This window comes from Oryza sativa, chromosome 7, assembly GCF_034140825.1.
Source record: "Oryza sativa Japonica Group chromosome 7, ASM3414082v1".
In the NCBI taxonomy this organism is placed as follows: Eukaryota; Viridiplantae; Streptophyta; class Magnoliopsida; order Poales; family Poaceae; genus Oryza; species Oryza sativa.
In genome coordinates, this window is record NC_089041.1 from 21,873,571 (window position 1) to 21,895,059 (window position 21,489).

The 21,489-nt window shown below is 41.6% G+C and overlaps 1 protein-coding gene across 6 annotated transcripts; it reads left to right on the forward strand.

The window, feature by feature from the left end:
• Window positions 1–7,405: 7,405 nt before the first annotated feature.
• LOC4343526 (BTB/POZ domain-containing protein At3g22104) lies at window positions 7,406–11,753 on the forward strand. Of its 6 annotated transcripts, none has more exons than XM_026027235.2 (4): window positions 7,891–8,158; window positions 8,978–9,129; window positions 9,558–10,715; window positions 11,081–11,753. In XM_026027235.2, the coding sequence occupies exons 3-4, from the start codon at window positions 9,786–9,788 to the stop codon at window positions 11,570–11,572; spliced, it is 1,422 nt and encodes a 473-aa protein (XP_025883020.1). In that variant the 5' UTR covers window positions 7,891–8,158; window positions 8,978–9,129; window positions 9,558–9,785; the 3' UTR covers window positions 11,573–11,753. The 6 variants fall into 6 exon arrangements, with proteins under 6 accessions (XP_015645143.1, XP_025883020.1, XP_025883019.1 ...); XM_026027234.2 differs by lacking the exon at window positions 8,978–9,129 and adding an exon at window positions 8,339–8,513 and having other exon boundaries at window positions 8,010–8,158; XM_015789657.3 differs by lacking the exon at window positions 8,978–9,129 and having other exon boundaries at window positions 7,406–8,158.
• Window positions 11,754–21,489: the final 9,736 nt, after the last annotated feature.

A 21,489-nucleotide genomic window follows, 5' to 3' on the forward strand; every position in this document is an offset into this window, starting at 1 on the left:
GCCATCCTATGTTAGCTGACGGACGACGCATGTGGACTGGATGTGGCTGGTGGCACCTCACCATAGTAATGAGGACGGTGGATAATAGGGAATGAGAACGAGCAGGGGAAATGCCCAGCATTGTTTCACTATATATACAATGCAATTTTTCATAATTGCCTCCATGAACTAAGTATAGAAAGATGATTTTACGCCCATTTGATTCTATACTCCAATCTATTTAAGTGGGAAGGATAATTTAATCTAAACCCTTAAATCATTAATTTATACTGGCAGTATAAATTATACCGTCTAGTATAAACTACTCTCTCCATTCCAAAATATAACAATTTCCAGCATTTAAGATTTGTTCTAAAATATAATAACTTTTTCTCCAACATTCTATTTCCAACCAATCACAACCTTCCCCTATTTAATTTATACATATTTTCTTAATATCCGTGTCAAACTCTAAAGATGCTTATATTATGGGACGGAAGTAGTTTCAAAATTGCAGCGTCTGAAGAAGCGGAAAATCACTCAAGATGTAGAGCTCTTAAATTGTTTGTGCACTAACTAAATTTTAGAGGCAGCTAGAGGATATCAACAAGAAAATAGACCTCAAGGTTGTCTTGGCATGCATCAATTGTAATCGTGAAAGTGATGAGAACCCTTTTCATCCTTGCAGTACAACTCTAAAACCATTCCATGTGGCTATATCTGAATTGGTGAGATTAAAGGACCTTTTGGGCCGTCATATGACTAGAATGATGGAGAAATTCTTGTTTCATCAGGAATAAAGAGTGCTTTAGTTGTCCAGTGGACAAATGGAATTCAATCAACCCAAGTCGAGGATGAAAAGACAGCAATATACATTGGATCCATCTCCGGATTGTTCCCATGTGTAGACAAGGAAGATTAAGCAAAACCACCCATTGGAAGAAAATTTGCCATGATGACTCGATGTTATCATTTTGACCTAGTTGTTTGCTTGTTTGATCTTGGTGGCCGCACCAAATGAACACTTGTGTTTTATTTTCTAGAGTTCAAATTCTCATATATATATATGTACTTCTCATTTTTCAGCCAATTTACTGTTCTTGCGATTTTAGCTTACCATCATGCACATAATTGCAGGAGTAAGTTGATTAGCTGGATCACTGTGTAAGCTGAGCCACAGAACAGCCATTTCTTGTGGCCTATTTCATGCTCCATTACACTAACCATAAAAAGAGGCTCCTAGAAAAGGCAGGGCTGTGCTAAAAAACAGATAAATCTCTTTCAGGCGACCAATATCTCAGCTTTTTTTTTCTCAAGGACACAATAGAAAAGCAAAATAAATAAAAACACGTTCCAATCCATAGCCATCCAACGCGCAAACAAGATGAGAACAGAACACCACTGAAATTTGCCCAAGTGCGCCTAATTTTCCAAAGCTAAGGGACTGAACAAAGAAGCCCTCCTTTTCTTTTTCTGAAAGAGAAACTGAAGAAGCTAAGGACAGAAAATGAGCAAGTGCCTTCCAACTCTATCAAGGTCCTCCTTTTTCTTATTCTGCCTCATCAATCATCATGCCCTGACTCATGAACAGGTGATTAGCTAGAGTATAACCACTAGTTCAGATTCAGGTTCAAACTAATCCCATTTTGGTTGGTTGACTGATCCAGCTGCAGTGCCAGGCACTCCACAGCAGATTCAAGAAACGAAAATCCATGTGAAAGTGAAGGCACGCGATGCAGGTATATGCAATGCGCCCTCTTTCCGCGGCCCAATCCTTGTCAAGCACCCTTTTCAGATAAGAAAAAAAAATCGTTTCTCCTCTCCAAAGAAGACGATATATGCACAGTAGAAGAGGATCGCGATGTTGTCGTCTTTGTATAGTAGCTCTGCTCAAGGCTACTCTACTCGGCTTGTGCATCCCTACATAGTGACAGTCTAGGCCCTAGAGTCATTGGAACATGTCAGTGTCTTGGGGATTCAGACATTCAGGTGGTGATTCTTTTCTAACAAAGATGAAGATGAACTTGGAGTATGCAAAACAATAAAGCCATTAGCACATGATTAATTGTTCCTATAATTATTATGAACTTGAAAAATGAATTTATCTGATAATTTAAAACAATTTTCATATATAAAGTTTTCACACAAAACGCACCATTTAGCAATATGAAAAACATACTAACGAAAATCAAGAAAAAAAACTGTCTTAATTAAAAAGAATGAGGTCTCAGTGCTGCCTACTTCTTTTGTCAAAAAAAAACCAATCTAATAGAAAATATGACACATTCATACAAGGAATATAAACAAAATGTGTCACATCTTGGTCTTTTTGGGACGGAGGGAGTATACGGGAAATTTCTAAATTTTGGATGTTGTGCTACAGCGATAGGTGGCTGTAGGTTCTAGTATATAGCACTGAGCGAGATCGATCTCTCATCTCTGTTGCCATGGATAGCACGCCCCTGGCGCACACACGAGAGCAACAGGATGAACCGGACATGCTGCAACTGCAAGAAGAAGACGATGAAGAAGAGAGGATTATGTATGAAGAATCGTAGCTATGGACCGTGCTAACGGCCTAGCTCCTTCGAGCCGTGGCCGGCCCGGCCATTGGTGGCATATATATGCTGATATTCGTGCGTGAGTGATTAATTGGGCGGATGGATGGATGCACCAGCCGTGATCGATACGGTTTTGCGGCCGAATTGAGCACGGGATGATACGCGAATTCGGAGGACGTTGATCGAGCGAGAGCGACCTAGCTTGGGGTTGATGAGAAAAAGTGGTTATCTTCTCTGAAGAACTCGTACTCTTTTGGCTATGGTGGATGGTATGGGAGCGTACTAGCGATCGTGTAGCGGCAATCGAAATCGCACGGGACAAAACTTCCGGCGTGAGGTGAAAGCACGCGGGCGTAGTCCGGCCCATCGGAGGCGACCGGATTGCGGGTGGATTTCACCGGCGGCCCACGCAGCGAGCGACTCGCCTGTGGCCTGTCACTAGGAGAGGCCAATATTGTTCATGGGCCCTTTTTTGGAACAAGTTCACTTTGGCTCCCTCTAATATAAGTCCAATCTTATACATATCGCTCAACCGCAATAACATATATCCTGAACCATCAGCAGTAGAAACCGGTGCGAAATGACTTACTCAGGTTCTGAGTATGTTTTCGCTGATGTGACTCGTTGACTTAGTTCAATTGATTGAGTCAACATGTGGGGCTCACATGTTGGTGACTCCCCCCTCCCCCTCTTCTCTCTTCTATCTTCCCCCGTAGCCATTCACCTCAATGACGATGGTGCTGGACTCAACGGTATCAAGTAAGATGGACGGAAGCGGCACACGGAGGCTGGAGAAAGGGAGGCAATGGCATTGTTCGATGAGCTTCGGAAGCAACAACAAAGACCGAGGAGGAAGAGGGCTGCTATTCCCTCGTCATTGCCCCCACCAACCCCTTCTACTTGCCGCCACCCCCACCAGTCGAGCGAGCCGCGAGGAGAGACTCCACCAGCTACAAGTCTACCAGAAGCTCGTCGGCTACACCACCAGGATTCATTCATCGGTCATGGAGCTCGTCACCAGTGGCCTCCTCGACCACCGCCATGGTGCGAGAAGAGGGGAGGGGAGGTGACAACGAGTAGTAGTAATAGAACTGCGTCGGTCACGCCGCATTGCTATGGCCTGGTCGGGAATAAGTTCACTTTAGGTCCCTCACTGAGCCTGAAATTCATTGGTGAACCGCAATACCATATATGATGCATCCATCAACTTTCCAAATCAGTGCAAATAAGGTCCTAAGGTGATTTAGACATCAGTTTTGACTGACATGGCGCCTATGTAACGTTGATGTGGAACCTAAGTCACAAAAAAAAAACCATGGGACCCATATGTCAGCAGTCAACACATCTTCCTCCTCTCTCTCTCTCTCCCCCCTCTCTCTTCTATCTTCCCTATCTCTCTCCAAGCCTCTGCCACGCGCCTCCCGGCCTATAAAGAGATGAACAAGAGAAGGAAAGAGGATGATGGCCCAGGGTTAAACATTTCCGTTTAGCCGATTTGATCGGACCTCAACGAAATTTCCGAAATTTTGAACAAATTTTAGTTGAATTTGAACAAATATTACCAAAACACACGGAAAATTAAAAAATTAAAAAATTTCGACTGAAATAATATCGTATCGAAGTGGTCCGAAATTTCTGAAATTTCGTTCCAGAATTTCCAACCCTGTGATGGCTACGACCCTTCCAACCCACCATAGCCACCACACCTCTTCCTGTTGCCCACCGTCCGCCTTCCGTCCGCCGTCGCTTGTCGCCCGCAACCTGTTCCTGGCCTGGAGAGAGATAGGGAGGAGAGAGAGGAGGAGGAAGATGGGTTGGCTGTTGATATGTTGGTCTCACGGTTTTTTCGACTTAAGTGCCACGTAGGCATCACGTAAGCCGAACCAACTGTCCAAACTGTCTTAGGACTTTATTTGCATTGGTTTTGAGAGTTAAGGAATGCATCATACTCCCTCCGTTTCAGGTTATAAGATATTTTGATTTTGGTCAAAGTCAAACTGTTTAATGTTTGACCAAGTTTATAGAAAAAAATAATAATATTTTTTTACCCAAGATAAACTTATTATAAAAATATATTTAATTATTAATTTAATAAAACTAATTTGGTAATGTAAATATTACTATATTTGTCTATAAACTTAGTCAAACTTTAAGCAGATTGACTTTGACCAAAGTCAAAACATCTTGTAATCTGAAACGGAGAGAGTGTACAGTATTATGATTCTACGATAAATTTTAGACTCGAGAACAAATTGAAGGACCTAAAGTAAACTTATTCCTACCGACTGTGGTACAGTGGCAGGAGCGATCCAGCAAGGATCGCCAGTTCTTTTCTTCTCTGTGGCCATCTGGCAGGATGGTTGACAGGGCAAATAGTAGCTAGATACTCTTCTTTTTCCTTTTTTTTTTCTTCGGGGGTTCGGATCCTCTGGAGGTAGACGAGACGCTGTCAAAATGTAAAGCAGAGAGAGCAGACCGGCAGACCATCTGCCTCGACACTATTTCAAGGCAGAGTATGGGCTTCCTTTGTTGAGGCCAGGGTATGGTCAATGATCTTTTTGGAGCTAACACCATGGATAATAACGGTTGTTGTTTCAAATTGTTAATAATGTAGCACGTGTGTGTCCTCGGTGTTTTGTGAAGCTTTCGTGGGCTTTTGTCAGTGTTTACAGGCGTTTCAGGATCATCGTGTATCGATTTTTAAGTGTCTGGGATAAGAAATTGGGATGTCTAGAAATCAAAGGCGGCTGAAATTTTCAAAAAAAAAAAGCCACTTTTTTCGTACCTTGGATGGCAATTCAATAGTTCTCAATTTCTCGTCATTATCATTGTTACTTACTGCAAACAAAACCCATTCTTTCTAATAAATTACTCTAACATAAACATGAAATAAATTTACAGTTCATATCATTTTTAAAATTTCCAAAAAAAAAAAGAAGTCACATGGATGATAAAAAAGAAAAACACGGGTATTCGCGCACGGCCCAGACGCGTAAACGTTCACGCACTAGTTATTTCGTCAACATATCATCTTGTGTACTTACTTAGGACTTGTTTAGTTCCAAACAAAATTTTTCACACTGTCACATCGAATGTTTGGATAAATACATGGAGTATTAAATTTAGAAAAAAAAACAATTACAGAGTTCACCAGGAAATTGCGAGATGAATCTTTTAAGTCTAATTGCGCCATGATTTGACAATGTTGTGCTACAGTAAATATTTGCTAATGATAGATTAACTAGGCTTAATAAATTCTTCTCGCAATTTTCTGACAAAATCTGTAATTTGTTTTGTTATTAGACTACGTTTAATATTTCAAATGTGTGCCCGTATATACGATGTGATATGCCAGGGCAAAATTTGCCAACTAAACAGGCCCTAATTTTTGCTCTCTGTGTGCACTTGAACATTGCACTATCTTTCATGAGGAATAGTAGCCTCAGAGAGTCAAGGAAAGTCAGAGAGTGGAGAAAAATTGGAACCGAGGATAAAGTGTATGCAATATATATTATAGACATCCTGTTGAAAAAATGGTGTATTATACTGTAGTGTTTTCCCAAATTAGAAATTGTATTCCATGTGGTGCGGATTAAGCAAAGTGTACATTGTGTACTCGAAGTTAAAACATTATTTGTTCCCCCCTACCGAAATTAAAGTGCGGTGAATGGATGAGTTAAAAAAAAGTGACTAATAAATAATTGAATATTCAAATGAAGCGCTAAATAAATGGTCCCAAAATTCCGGGCATAAAGTTCCATTCTTCCTCATTTCATACTTTACGAATCTTGGCAAGAAACCTTGCTTAATTTATACGAGGATTTGATCCTATAAAAGATCTCCCCTGCTCCTTTCATGCGAATCTTGGCAAGAAAGCTAGCTTAATTTATACGAGGATTTGATCCAACAAAAATCTCTCTTATCCATTCATGCAAATCGGTGCATGAAGCCTAGCTTAACAACCACATGACATAATGATTTGATCCTACAAAGGGCATCTTGACGAGTAGTAGTAGTAGTTTGCACACCAAACCGGCCGACTATATGATACTGGAGTAGTAGTTCTTTTCATTTACATATCAAAATGCCGTCTTAAGGCGTGTCATTCCGTCAGTCTTGTAAAGCTGAAAACAAACATTTATTATCCGTTTGTAAACAATTATTTGCTCCTAAAGAAATGTCAAAACATCAAGAGACCGTGAAATAAGCGTAACTTAACGGTTAAACGGATATAGGATTCTTATGATGATATTAATTATTTTTTTTTTGGTACGTATCATACTTATCAATAACGAGACATCTGTGATGATTTTATAAATTTTAAGATATGTTGATCTAGTCTTTTTGTGTTTTTTTTTCTAAAAAAAACATCAGGAGACCATATATTGTGTTTATAATTTTATAAATACTGGAAAAACATCATGATAGTAGTAGAATCCTGGAAAGAAATTCTTTCCTCCTTTTGCATTCCAATGTAACGAACTAAACCATTGTACTGTTTCTCCTTTTAATGAAGGGCCTATTTAGATCCATTTGGAATGACAAATGGTAAATGGTAAAAGTTTTGGTATTACAAAATTACTAGTTGGTGTTTAGATGTTTCCTAAACTTTTGCCATTCTAGCACTAAAGTGAGAGAGAGAAAGAGAGAGGGAGTGGTCCCAAAGCACTTTTTGGCACAATTTACCACTATGGACTAGCAAATGTCAAATTGTCAAGTTTTGTTATTAGTGTTTAGATTCAAAATGGTAAAAAGTGCTTCAAAATGGCAAAACTGGCGGATCTAAACAGGGCCGAAATTCAGGTTGGAAAGCTCCTCCGGTGACCAGTCTAAAAATAATAATTTTATGAATACTCGGTGCAAATTCATCCAGGGCAACAGAATGAGTGCACTGTTTCTTCACGCGAAACATATAGATTTGCCCCAGTTGATGCAAAGATTATCTCACATCAGAGAATCAGGTATCCGAGTGTCACATGGAAATGACCAACTCAGATGCTCAGCACAAGCGAAGCATTTTTTTTTTCTGTCTCTACACAAAACCTACACCTCCCCTATAAGAAAAGAAAATTCCCCTCTTCTGTTGCCCATTTCTTGACTGTGAATAGTACCCAGGCACATTGCACAAATATGCAATGTGCAAGGTGGGTAAAGGGCAGGGAGAAATCAAGAACCCAGCCTTACATATTCCCCAAAGCTCTCTCCCTGCAAACTCTCCACTTGCAGGGTGGCAGAGGCTGTCAGTAGAGCTCAGGATCCACCAACTTCTTTGGCTGGCCCCTCTCCTCCATCTCTCTCTCTCTCACATTGCAAGCCATTGACCACTCATCAGAGCCAGAGCAGCTGCCATTGTTGAGCATTTAGCCATTTGGAAGCTTGGGCTTTTCTCTCTGTGAGTGAGGAGGTTTGGGGTTGGGGGTGGTGCCATCCATCTATCCCTTTGTGTGTGTTACTGCTTCCATCCCCATCATTGCAGCCTTTTCCTTCTTCTTTGCCATGTTGCTTTAAAGCTGGTTGTTTTGTGGTGTGCTGCTGTGGTGTGTGGCAACAAAAAGAGGACGATGGGCTGTGTTCTTGAGGTTGATGTGGATGGTGAAGAGGTCTTCCTCGTTGATAAGGTTCTTCCTCCTTTCCTTTCCCTTCTTGCAGTTCTTCTTCCTTCTTGGTAGCAACAAATCTTCTTCTTGCAGTTCTTCCTAAGGTCTCTTCTTTTCTTGCTCTGTTCTGCTGCTTCTCATCCTAAGATGATGAATTGGTGACGATGGTGATGTTCTTGTTGTTGGTTTTTCCTTTCTTAGGTTGACAGCTTGCCTCTGTCGTCTGGGGATTATTGTTCTGTACTCTAGCTTCTGGTCTCTAGTGTTTCACCACCAAGTTCTTGGGGATGAGTGAGGAAGTGTGTCACATCCTGCTGGAATTGAGCCTGTTTCAATTCCTAGCATTTGTTGTTTCCTCTGTCCAAAACTGTTTCAGGTAGTCCCCAAATTTTTTTGGCATTACCTCGCGATCTCCTTCCCAATTTTGGTCTCTTCCATTCTTTGCTTTTATCCCCTTGTGCTGTTCTCTCCTTGATCCCTAGTCGTCGGATTTTGGATTTCGTGCGGCTTGTCACATCCTGCTTGTTTCATGTACCAACCTCGAATTCGTAGTTACGATTTGCTTCTTCTTGGTCTATAAAATGCTCGCATTGTCTGTCGCCTCATCGCTTGTTCTTGCTGTAATTTTGTTCTTGAGCTGTAGCCTGTCTCTCCTGTGGGAGTGGGACAGGTTCGTGCGAATGCAAGCCTGTCAGGTTGTACACACGCTGTTGGAATTGAATCCTCATCATCATCGCCTTAATTGCATCGGTTAATCTGAATTTCTCCCTGTAATTCTGCTGTTAATACCCCCAGCTGCTTCTGAATATTTTTTTTCTACATTTTTTACTGCGAGTTCAGAGATTAGATGAGGAGGAAGACGTCGCGATCTTCCATTTAAGTGCGGTGTGGGTTCCATTTCGCCATCGCCATCAATGAGCAGCCAGCTCGCCAAGCCTAGCCATTCTTGATCTCTTCTTCTTCTTCCTCCTTAATGGCGCAGGAGTACTAGTGTGAGTGTTGCTGCTGCTGCTGCTACGGTTTCTTGTTCGTTTTGGTTCATCTCCTTCCTCCAATGGCGAGAGCTCGCAGCAATTAGGCGAGTAAAATAATGTTCCATTCCAATTTCCTCTTCTTCTTCCTCTTCCTCTTCTTCCCCGGAGTTAATGGCCTAATAGCTACAGCTCATCTGCTTCGCCTCTGTCAGTGAGTGCGAGGCCTTTAATGGCGTTTGGTGGGCTGCATGGCAATGGCCACCAGCTTACCTCCTCATTTAAGAGCATAAACCGCATGTTCCTTCTGACGTTTCGCATTGATTTTGGGAGTCAATTGGATGGGTTAGATTAGGCTGGTGTGTTCTTTGATTCTTGTACGAGTAAATTGTTTGGTTTCTTTGTCCTGAATTGTGTTTTGTTTTCGTGGTTTTGGTGAATTTTGGCAGGAGGTTCTTGCACCGTTCTGTGGTAGGATCAAGAATTTGGGTGGCGGCGGCGCCGGCGGCGAGGGGGTGGTCGGAGCTGCGGCGGCGGCGAGGGTCGTGTTGCGTGGGTTCCCTGGCGGTGCTGAGGCATTCGAGCTCGTCGCGAGGTTCTGTTACACCGGCGGCGGCGGCGGCGGCGTCGCGGTGACCGCGTCGAACGCGTGCGCGCTGCGGTGCGCGGCTGAGTTCATGGACATGGCGGCGGCGGCGGCGGAGGTGTCGACACCGCCGAGCCTGGTGAAGATGACGGAGAAGGCTCTCGACGAGATGCCGCAGTGGTCGTGGCAGAGCGTGGTGGACGCCGTGAGGCAGTGCCAGCGGCTGCTGCCGACGGCGGACGCCACGGGGGTGTTCGACCGGGTCGTCGGCGCGCTGGTGTCCCACGTGGCCGTCTCCCCCGGGGACGCCACCCCGACGAGCTCCTCGCCGGAGAGCTCGGCGTTCCGGTTCTCGTGCGACACCAAGAGCAGCTGCCTCAGCGCGCGGTGCACCAGCCGCACCTGGTGGTTCGAGGACCTCGCCGTCGTCCTCGGCCCCGGCATGGTGGAGCGCGTCGCCGGGGCGCTCCTCGCCAGGGGCACCGACCACGGCGTCGTCTCCCGGTTCCTCTTCTACTACCTCAAGTGCCGCGTCGCCGGCGCCGCCACCGCCGACGACAAGAGGGCGATGCTCGAGGCGGCGATCGCCGCCATGTCCGGCCTCGACCGGAGCTCGGTCTCCTGCAGGGGCCTCTTCGGCATCCTCCGCATCTCCTCACCGCTCAAGCTCCCCACCTCCTGCCACGACAGCCTCGTCGCCATGATCGGCGCCAAGCTCGACCACGCGACGCTCGACAACCTGCTCGTCCCGGCGCCGCCCGGGACGACGAGCAGCCTGTACGACGTCACCCTCGTCCTCCGCTTCCTGGACGCCTTCCTCCACCACGCCGCCGCCACCGGCGCGCGCGGCGAGACGCCGAGGCTGAAGAAGGTGGGCAAGCTCGTCGACCTGTACCTCGCCGAGGTCGCCCCGGACCCGTCGCTGCGCCCGGCCATGTTCGTCGAGCTCGCCACGGCGCTGCCCGCCGCGGCGAGGGACTGCCACGACGCGCTTTACCGCGCCATCGACGTCTACTTCCAGGTAAATTACTCAGATCTTTGGTGCCGCCTAGCCTCGACAGCGAGCACTGTTCTTGATTTTGTCAGCATTTCACAGACTCACCCTCGCATTAATTGCTACTAGTGCGTTTTATTGCTACTCCTACCTCCTCTGAATCCTATGCATCATCGGCTTCTGAATGTTCTCTGAAGCCTGAAACGATCGAGTTGTCTCAAGAAAAAAAAAAAGTTGGTCATTGTCCTGGACGCTTAAGATTTTGGCACTTTTGTCACTGTCAGTGCTGTTAATCCTGCTGATTAAGATGCTAAATTAGCTTGAGTTTTTTTCCTAATTAATTGCTCTACTAGCTGAAAGCTAATGGGTTTTGTTTTGGTCGATCATGGCAGGTTCACACGCGGCTGACGGAGGAGGAGAAGATGAGGATCTGCAAGGGGATAAACTACGAGAAGCTCTCGCCGGAGTGCTGCAAGCACCTCGCCCGGAACGCCGGATTCCCGACGAGGGCGGCGGTGCAGGCGCTGGCGTCGCAGCACACGGTGCTCAAGAGCCTCCTCCGCGGCGGCGGCCCGGACGAACACCTGAGGCCGGTGTCCGCGGCGAAGCACCGCGCCGGCGGCGAGGACCACGACGACCTCGTCGCCGCCGGCGGCCAGGTCGTCCTGTACGCCGGGAGGCTCGACCTGTCGCTGGAGAGCCAGAATCTCAGGTCGCTCCTCGACGGGATGCACTGGCGGGTGATGGAGCTCGAGAAGGTGTGCAGCCGGATGAAGACGCAGATGAGCAAGATGAAGGCGGCGAGGAGAGCCACCGGAGGCGGCGGCGGCGCCGCCGCCGGCCGCCGCGCTGCTTCAAGATCACTTCCCCGGATGTGTTCTTGAAGCTCGTTTCATACTGATTGTACATAGGAGTAGCAGCAAATGCAGAGATGTGGTTCTTTCATCCCTGCATTCTTGCCCCTTTTTTTTCTCTTCATTTTTTTTCTCAATTTTTTTCCATATGTGTATTATGATGATGCATCAGTTCTTGGTCACTGGAGAGAAGAGCTAGTAGCTGTGAAAATTGGGAGTGTCTGAACTCTGAAGAACATGGCAATGCATATAGATTGTGAATATAGATTAACTAAAAGTCTATAATACCACAACTTCTTCTTCATAACACAATTTGGCAAGTACTATTCCAGATGCTTAAAATTGTTTATGGTGGACTAATTATTATTATTATGCTATGACCTTATCGTGCAAGATAGATTCTCAGAGGTCACACAAGACCTAGAAAGATTAAGCCATAGCAATAAACAAAGTCCTCTGTTTGTGTCCTTGCTTAAGATGCTTGTTTAGCCACCAGACGTGCAGTGTAAAGCATGATCAGTAAAGGCACAATGACATCATGGCAGCCAAGGTTCAGGGGAACAGTTGACTTGTAATCTGCAGATTAATCAACTCGGTAAATATGCTGTTACAGTGTTTAGAAAGCAAGGACAGCTCTGACAGCGCTGATATGGCTACTAGCTTAGTGGTAAAAGAACATGGGCATTTGAGTCACTTTCTAGGCTTAGGAACTTTTTCCCCCTTGATGAGCTTTTTGGATGCTCTTTGAGACAATAAAACAAGGGTTAAAGGAGGAGTATACAGTGTCTAACCCCAAATAAATTAGGGAATATATTACTAGCATTAGTAATTTATTACTTCCTCCCACATGCTTGTCCTGATCGTGCCATGCTTCCAATTACTACATGATGCTGTTGATCTTACTACACCAGAGAGATAGCCAGTCCAAAGCTCAGAGAGATTCTATGCCAACCTTTGTGCTTCGGTGCGCCTGACAAAAACTTTCCATTTCCTTTTTGCTCACCACAGGTTTAAAATCCAAATCCAACTTCTGAAAAAAAAAAAAGAAACACAACGGCACATGACATGACCTGGCCATTTATGATCTTCACACCAAAGAAGCGTCCTTAACCCATATGGGTTAGTAATTAACACGAGTTAATTGCACATGGTTTTACGTGTCCTTCCATGGAAATAAAACACAAAGCATGTCCTTGCCCGAACTGTATAGCAGTACTGTCCCTGTTGGTTAATTTATGAGTGGATTGTCCCCAGTTTTTATCATTATCTAAGAAGAAACATCTCCTGGTGCTGTACACAGAGAGAGAGAGAGTCACACACAGTCACAGATGGATGAATCAAAGATGCAGTAGGATTTGGCAGGGTGGCAGAGGAGAGGAGAGGGGCCAAAGATGCTCATCACCTAGCCATGACAAACCACCTTTTCCCATACAAATCTTACACAGGTCATCACCATACTCAAATGGTCAAAAAAGGCTGGGTGATCTTTACAGCACACACCGTCCCTGCCAAAAAAAAAAAACTGCATGGTGCCATGGACCAAGTTCACTGTGGACTACGGCCACGTACACCGGCACATTACCACCATGGGTCCATGGCCAGCTCGGTGTGGTCTACGGCCAATGGTTTCTTCATGTTCATGAGTGGACCTTTTTCTTGCTCTTCAGCAACAGACATGGCGAATCTTTATCTCCCCAAATGATTTATTTTTCTAGATATTCAATGGAGTTTATGGATAGTAGAAATCGATTCAAATTGTTCATCTTTTCTAGCTAGTCTAGTGGATCATATCAATATAACTCATAAATAAACCGCCTAGATATCTTTGATTGATAATAATACGAGTAGTAAAATACTCCTACTAACACCAATAGAGATCATATATAAATGTACTCATTATTTGGTCATTTATCCATGTTCTGTTTGATTGCAGATGTAATTAAATCGGTAGATCGTACAATCAGGATTATGAGTTTTTTTTTCTGTGGTAGGGAAAAGCTAGTGATTACGTGGTTGGTCAAGATGTTTAGCTAAGGTAATTACGCCGGATGTGTACGTCGAACGGCTTGTACACGGACGGGTCATCCATCGATCCCTCATCACGCGCCGGCGCCGACAGCAGTTGGCCGTACTTGCCGCTACTTAATTATTACTACTACTATGCTTAATCAAGGCGTGATGTATAATCCGCTCCTAACACAATAGCTTCATTTTCTTCAGTGGAACCAAATGACTATCGGCCTCTCCATCCACCCTAGACATGTATATATGATTCGTCCGTTTTTATAACGAAACAGTATGGAATTAATACTGATTTTTAAGATTTCTCCCTCCCCTCAGCCCCATATATATTACTTTAACTTTATGGTGGCCGGCGTAGATTACGCGGCTAGTATCTTTTTTTCTTATATAATAACATATATATTTTTCACATTTTATTATAAAAATATATTAAAATGGAAACATAATTTAAATTCTACATGAACTTGACCAAACTAACCAATAAGTAATATTCATATTGTATTGTATATACGTGATGGTTATAATTATTTTTAATTCTGAATTTTAGTTATTTCTAAATTGTATTTCTATATGGACTCTAGACTTCTCTTCCAATATTTTTTTTAAATTTTAAAGTTCTCTAATATTCCTTATTTTTAAATTTCAAAGTTCCTTTATTTATAAACTAGCATGGTGTCCCACGCAAATTGTGCGGCTAGCATCATTATATTTTCTCTCATATAATAGCATATTTGTTTTCTCATTATATTATTCAAATATATTAAAATGACAACATAATTTTAAATTTTGCAATAACTTTATAAAACTACTAATGTGTAATATTCATATTGTATTTTATATACGTGTTAGTTATTAATTATTTTTAATACCAAATTTTAGTTCTTTGTAAATTATAAATATTCCTATATGGACTCTAGACTCGTCTTTTAATATTTCTTTTTTTTTAATTCCGAGTTTTTTTGTAAATTATATTTCTATATAGACTCTATACTCTTCTTCCAATATTATTTATTTTTATTTCTGAATTTTTATTATTTCTAATTGTATTTCTATGTGGACTCTAAACTCATCTTTCAATATTCTTTAATTTTTAATTTCGAATTTCAGTTACTTCTAAATTGTATTCCTATATTGACTTTAAACTCTTCCTCCCATGTTTTTCTTAATTTCGAATTTTATTTATTTGTAAATTGTATTTTTATATGGACTCTAAACTCTACTTTTAATTTTATTATGTTTATTCCAAATTTTAATTAGTTTTAAATTCCTATATGGACTTTATACTCTACTTCTAATATTCCTTGTTTTTTAATTCTGAATTTCTAATTTTTTTTCTTAATTGTATTTCTATATGGACTCTATATTCTACTTCTAATATTACTTATTTTTAATTCCAAATTTCTATTACTTCCTAATTGTATTTCTAACCTGGACTCCATACTCTACTTCTAATATTCTTATTTTTAATTCCGAATTTCAGTTATTTCCTAATTGTATTTCTATATGGACTCTAGTCTCCTCTTCTAATACTCCTTATTTTTTAATTCCGAATTTCAGTTATTTCCTAATTGTATTTCTATATGGACTCTAGTCTCCTCTTCTAATATTCCTTATTTTTTAATTCCGAATTTCAGCTATTTCTAAATTGTATTTCTATATGGACTCTGCTTTTTCTTTTTCTCCGAGTAATGTGAGAATTTCTAGGCCATGAGAGCGAAAACGTGGAGGCTCCTTTTTCTATTCTTTTAATAATATAATAGATTTTATTCCTATATAGACTCTAAACCTTTATTTTAATATTGTTTATTTTTAAACTCTGAATTTTAGTTATTTCTAAATCGTATCTGTACGGACTCTAGACTACTCTTCTAATATTTTTTGTTTTTTAATTTCGAATTTCTGTTATTTGCAAATTGTATTTCTATATGAACTCTACCCTCTTCTTTCAATATTTCTTATCGTTTAATTTTGAATTCCAATTATTTCTAAATTATATTCCAATAGGTACTCTAGACTCTCGTGTCAATCTTTTTTTTTAAATTTTAGTTCTTTCTTAATTGTATTTCTATTTGTACTCTAAGCTCTACTTTTAGCTTTTTTAAAAAAATATTCTAACTTTTACTAAATTTTTATATGGACTATTGCCTCTTCTTTCAATATTTTTTTTAAAATTTTAAATTTCAGCTATTTTTATATTGACTCTATTTTTTCGACACTAGTAAATAAACAGACACAATTATACGTACAGGACAACTTCATGTGGGATCTCTGCTCGATCGGTACGTGTTTAATTGGTGCGTCGATCCATTTTGATTTTTGATGACTGATGAGTGCACCCTGCAGTCGCCGGTGTTCTGGCCGGTGGCCGGGGAACGTACATATACGTACGGTACCGCGATGCCCAGGTGATCTGGTTGTACTTCTCCTCCGATTCTGCCTCCCCATCGGCGTGCGCATCATCATCAGGTATTCAGGCAGGCGTGGAAACAGTAGTGCGACGTGCGTGGCCTCAGCCGGTGACCGACTGAATGCAAGAAGTCGGCGGCCGCCGGGCGCCCAGCGGATGCTGCGCCGGACGATGACGATGAGGCGCGCATTAACTCCACCACACATTCTCGTCGCATAGTGGTTCAAATCAGGATGGCACCGATTTATAAGAAAAAAAAAGTACAATAGTTATAATTTTAATTCTTTTTCTAAAAAAGATATTTTACAAATCTTTAGCGTTTAGTTTTTTTACGCCGATTTTCTTGATGTCAGCGACTTAACTATCACGGGATACGAGGGTGTTGGTGTCCGTGTCATTGGCACCGAGATATTGAACCTTGGCACCGAGAAAAAGAGTGGATTCCTTCGATAAGTTTTTCTAAAGATTTATGTATGGAATAAGTTTTTGAAAAAGAGCTAAAATATATTTTGAAAATCCAGCTTAGCTAAGCGGCACTGTTCGTGCATCGTTTAGCAGCACCGCAGCAGCAGAAGGAAGTTGCCGTGCATGTACGTGCAGCATGTAGCGGTGCAGACGCATGAGAATTTCTGCCATTAATGCACGGCAAAGGCCATGCAGGTACTTCAGCCGACGGATGTACTGTGTGTCGACCTGTTCATGCTCACGATCCTCGTCAGTTACGATGAGATGAGATGTCAGCCTACGCCCTGTTAAAATACTCTGTAGAGCGGTCGGCATCCGGTTTTTTTCCCTTTTTTTCTCGCCAATAATGTCAAGCATTCGTGTGACCCGGGAGCAAGGCTGGCGCCAGAGGAGTCAAGCATTCTGAAGAAGTGTCCATCTGCTGAAGACAAACGCTGATTGACAGTACAAGGCTGTGTTTAGTTCAGCGTAAAGTTTAAATTTTAGTTAAAATTAGAGATGATGTGACTAAAAAATTGTGTGTGTATGATATATTCATGTGATGGAAAAGAATTGAAGTTTGAATCCAAACTTTAGATTTAAACACAGCTTTAATTATAGCGCGCTCATATTAATCAGACAGATAGATGATACGGAGTTGTAGAGGTATAGGGGGGTTGTGAGTGACAACGAAGCTAATATAACCGGGAGGTCTACGAGTGTTAAATTAAGTAAGGATACGGTGGTTTAGAGCAAGTTTAATAATATAGCCACTACTAGCTCCAAATCATCTATAGCCAATGTAATAGCTAATTCATACAATAGATACTTTCTATACTATCAATACCTGGTCCCACCTGTCATACACATATTATGTCTTGGAGCCCTTGCTATAGCTGACTATAGATCTGTAACCCGCTACTCTTCTCTCTTCTTTTATCTCTTTAAAATATATTTATAGCTGGCTTATAGCCTGCTATCGTAGCTGCTCTTACTAGCTAGCTGCTCTGATCATGAAGTCTATCTGAGCCAAGGATATCAACGACAATAGGGGGGGGGGGGGGGGTGCAAGACTGATTATGCCTATTCATGGTTAGTGTTTTACATTGATTGATAGATTGATTGATGGAGCGACTGAGCAGAATATCTGATCTCAAGATCACCCATGCTTCAAAAATCAACATGCGACGTCGACAAAAAAAAAAGGTGACATTTAGGCCCGGTTTAGTTCGTGAACGAAATTTTTTAACTTGCCACATTAAATATACGGACACACATTTAAAGTATTAAATGTTGTTTAATAACAAAACAAATTACAGATTCTACCTAAAAACTGCGAATTTATTAAGCATAATTAATCCGTCATTAGCAAATGTTTACTGTAGCACAACATTATCAAATGATGGTGTAATTAGGCTTAAAAGATTCGTCTCGTAATTTATACGCAATCTGTGTAATTAGTTTTTTTTTTCATATTTAATACTTTATGCATGTGTCCAAACATTCGATGTGACAGGGTGAAAAATTTTTGTTTGGGAACTAAACAGGCCTGATGTAGTGTCAATGCAATTGTTTTTTTTTTCATCAGCTTAATTTTTTAAACATGAACTAGTTGGTGCATTCAACTAAATAGTGTAATTTGTAGAAATTCTCACATATTAATTAGCATCATGGTGAAAAGATGCCGATGCCCTTTATTGCTCATTGCTCTTGTACGTGATTGCATTGGTAGACGCATCCAAAACTATATATGCAATTGCATTTGGTAACATATTAACGGTAGTTTCTCATTTTGGATCTTTACAGAGGAGGATAAAGCTAGCTCAATGGGAAAAAAAAAGGAACATGATATACTCATATACACACATCCAAATCAAAACCCTTTTTTTAATAAAAGGTGCGTTTTGGTGGGGGCGAAATGCATGTTGCCTTTGGCTACCAGGTTTAGCTAGCTAGCTTCTCTTCCATCTGGCCATACATGGGAGACCATCAAAACTCTATGATTGCTAAAGGGGATTATGAGGATGACAACATCATGCTTTTTCCACTAAGGACCCATATATTCTACTATATGTACTCCTACCTATATATCTTTGGTTTGTGAATGGTCCTTTAATTGCATGGGCCAGATCTTACTAAGCAAAAAAGAAAACACACTCATGATCATTTCCATATTGCTAGCCATGCACCGTACCCTGCCTGAAATCTAATTCATCAGCACGCAGTTCAAAGCAACATGTCCTTTAGTTTTGTTCGTTCTCAGCTCTTCCTCTTTTTTTAAATCCATGGAGCAAGGACATAATTACCGTGTTTTTTTTTAAGTCAATGCACTTAAGTTTCAAAGACATTTTGTTCATTTGTTGTGTTGTCACCTAAGCAAACTAAGCTCGGTTGAGTCATTTGTGAGCTTTGACCGCATTAGTTTAAGCCTTGGCAATGCAAGCACACGGGACTACGGAAGCACGTGCAAAAGGCATGCAGGAGGCTAAGATTCTAAGGAAATACTCCCTCCATCTTATAATATAAGGGATTTTGAGTTTTTTTCTTACACTATTTGACTACTCGTTTTATTCAAAAGATTTGTGCAAATATAAAAAACGAAAAGTTGTATTTAGAGTATTTTGGATAATAAAGTAAGTAAAAAAAATAAATAATATTTTTAAATTTTTTTAATAAGACGAATGGTCAAACAATACAAGTAAAAACTCAAAATCCTTTATATTATAGGATGGAGGGAGTAATCGCTTAGATTGTACTCCTCTCGTCGGCTTAACCACGCTGCAAAATCCAAGAGCAAAACGCAGATATCGTGGAGGCTTCATCTCTGTGCTTAATTAGAAAAAAAATAGCAGATCAATTAATTAGCTGGAAATAATTAATATTTGTCCAGATGGAGATAAGGATCAGAGATGTTAAGCAAGTAGCTCGAGTGATGCAATTAAGATTATGATTCCTTCGAACACACTCATGTTTGTCATGTGTGGGGATAAGCACCACGCAAAGGTTTCTTGTTTGTTAGTTAATTAGTTTTTCATAAGTCGGCCCAAAGCTAAAGCTTGCACGACTTCAGTGGCGTATTGGGTTCTTCGATTAAGTTAATCAGAAGTCGTCAGTACTGTACAGATCAAGATGAAGAGGTCACTACTACATGTCTACATGCTGTATTTTTTCTTTTGGTTACAAGCATGTTCTCCAATTAATTTCTTCAGAGTTCAGATGTTGGTGCCTGCTGATTGTTCTCGCTGTATATCGCTGTTACTTAATTAACTAATCTGTTTTTTCAGGCAACTCAAGTATTAATAGTCTATTGAAGATGCATGCATCATGTTGACAGTTAACCCATACGCCTGCTGCTGCTGGTAGCAGTAGGCAACATGCGAAGAAGCAACTTCTGAATTTTCTGATGTGCCAACTTGTGTATATATATTGAACAGGCAATTACACACTAGATAATTAAGCATCATGTCAGTATTTGATTAGTGCTAAGCTACAAGTAGAACCAGTGTGAGAGTATGGAAGGTTCCCATTTTGAAATGCCAATAGGTTTCACAGGCTTTCAGGCTTTCAGCTGCATTACTCCCAAGGAAAACACAGCAAGAAAACAACGGTTTGGTCACATAACCTAACTTGCAAGTGACTACTACTCCACTGACAGTAGTGCTGTTCTACTCCTAAACCAAGGCCATGCTTATAGGAAGCATCCACACTAGTCAAGGAGAGCATCCTAGGGGCTAGCTAGGGTTTACTACATGTTTTTGAGAGACCCAAAGAGAGACCAATATTGCTTGGGAAGTCATCAACTACAATTAACTAACTACTGCAGCTACCCTGGTTAATAACAAGGAGTAATACTACAGTAATTAGTAACAAAACATTGGTACCTTTGCCTTGCATTGCTTGCCTTGGGTTCTGAACTCTTCTGAAGCAGGAGCAGCAGAAAGGCAAGAGGGCAATAGGCATGGGCACACACACCAGACAGGTAGTAGTAGCAGTAAACCAATACAGTGCTGAATTGCTGAAGCATTGGTCCACAGAAGGAGTAGTGGTGGCTTTGAGATTCTCACAAATTGCAGGTGACGTAAACGCTGGCCCATCCGTGTCTAGAGACGCCTCGGAATTCGTGCTCGGGGAGGCATGGACTGTCAGTGGGATTCCTGATCTCTCCATCACTGGATGGTAGCTAAGCTACAGTGTGGCTGCACCGTGTAGTTAAGTACATTGGTCGGGTTAAAGCCTAAACTAATCCAGAGGGTTAGATCTAATAGGAGTACTAATCTTGCAGGAGCAGACGAGTTAAGAAGTAATAGTGGTACTTGCTGTCCTTGCTGTCTGATGGATGTGTCTGATCTGGAGCAAACACCACACTTGTCCTGGCTGCTCATCAAGTCAAACGGTTGCAGCAGCTCAAAGCATGCACCACCACCATGATTTGTTTAAGAGGGGAGTAAACTGGTCAGGTTTTGGAATGGAATCTCGCAGTTTTTTTTAAAATTATTAACCAGCCGTTGCTGTGTGCGTTATGGGCAAAAACACTACTACTCCTGTTTGTCTTGCTACATGGGCAGCATGTCTGCAGAATCTTCACTGCACAATCAGAGATGCACTATGTAAATAATAAGGTTGATTCAATGTTTTGTTTTTCTTTAGCTGGATGCACTGCTACTATAACAATACACCTTGGGAATTTTTTTTAAAAAAGGAAGAAAAAACACCTTGGGATGTACGGTATCTCGGAAGGATCTTTTTTTTTCACTTAAACAACTAGTGTCTACAATTTTTCCAAAGAGTGGAAATGATATATTCCTACGGAAACGGTTATTGGTTGGTCAGGATTCGAGAAGTTTTCATATCTATGAATTTAACTATTTAGTGACGACTCTAATATGATGTTGACATAATTTAGAGAAAAGTATTTAAAAATCGATACTCGATCAGTCGAGAATTTTCTTTCCACCATTTCCATCCCTATTTTACACACACTCAAAAGTCAAAACGAAGCCCTGTCCTGAATTTGTCTGTTCAACAAAGCGGGCCGTGGCCCATGCCTCGAGATTCCAGCCCAGTCATGAAAACG

Bases quoted from the DNA above. Each gene is read 5' to 3' on its own strand.
- LOC4343526 (XM_015789657.3), top strand. From the start codon at position 8,102: ATGGGCTGTGTTCTTGAGGTTGATGTGGATGGTGAAGAGGTCTTCCTC. The intron at 8,159-9,557 runs GTTCTTCCTCCT...GAATTTTGGCAG, and splicing joins AGGTCTTCCTCGTTGATAAG to GAGGTTCTTGCACCGTTCTG. The intron at 10,716-11,080 runs GTAAATTACTCA...CGATCATGGCAG, and splicing joins CCATCGACGTCTACTTCCAG to GTTCACACGCGGCTGACGGA.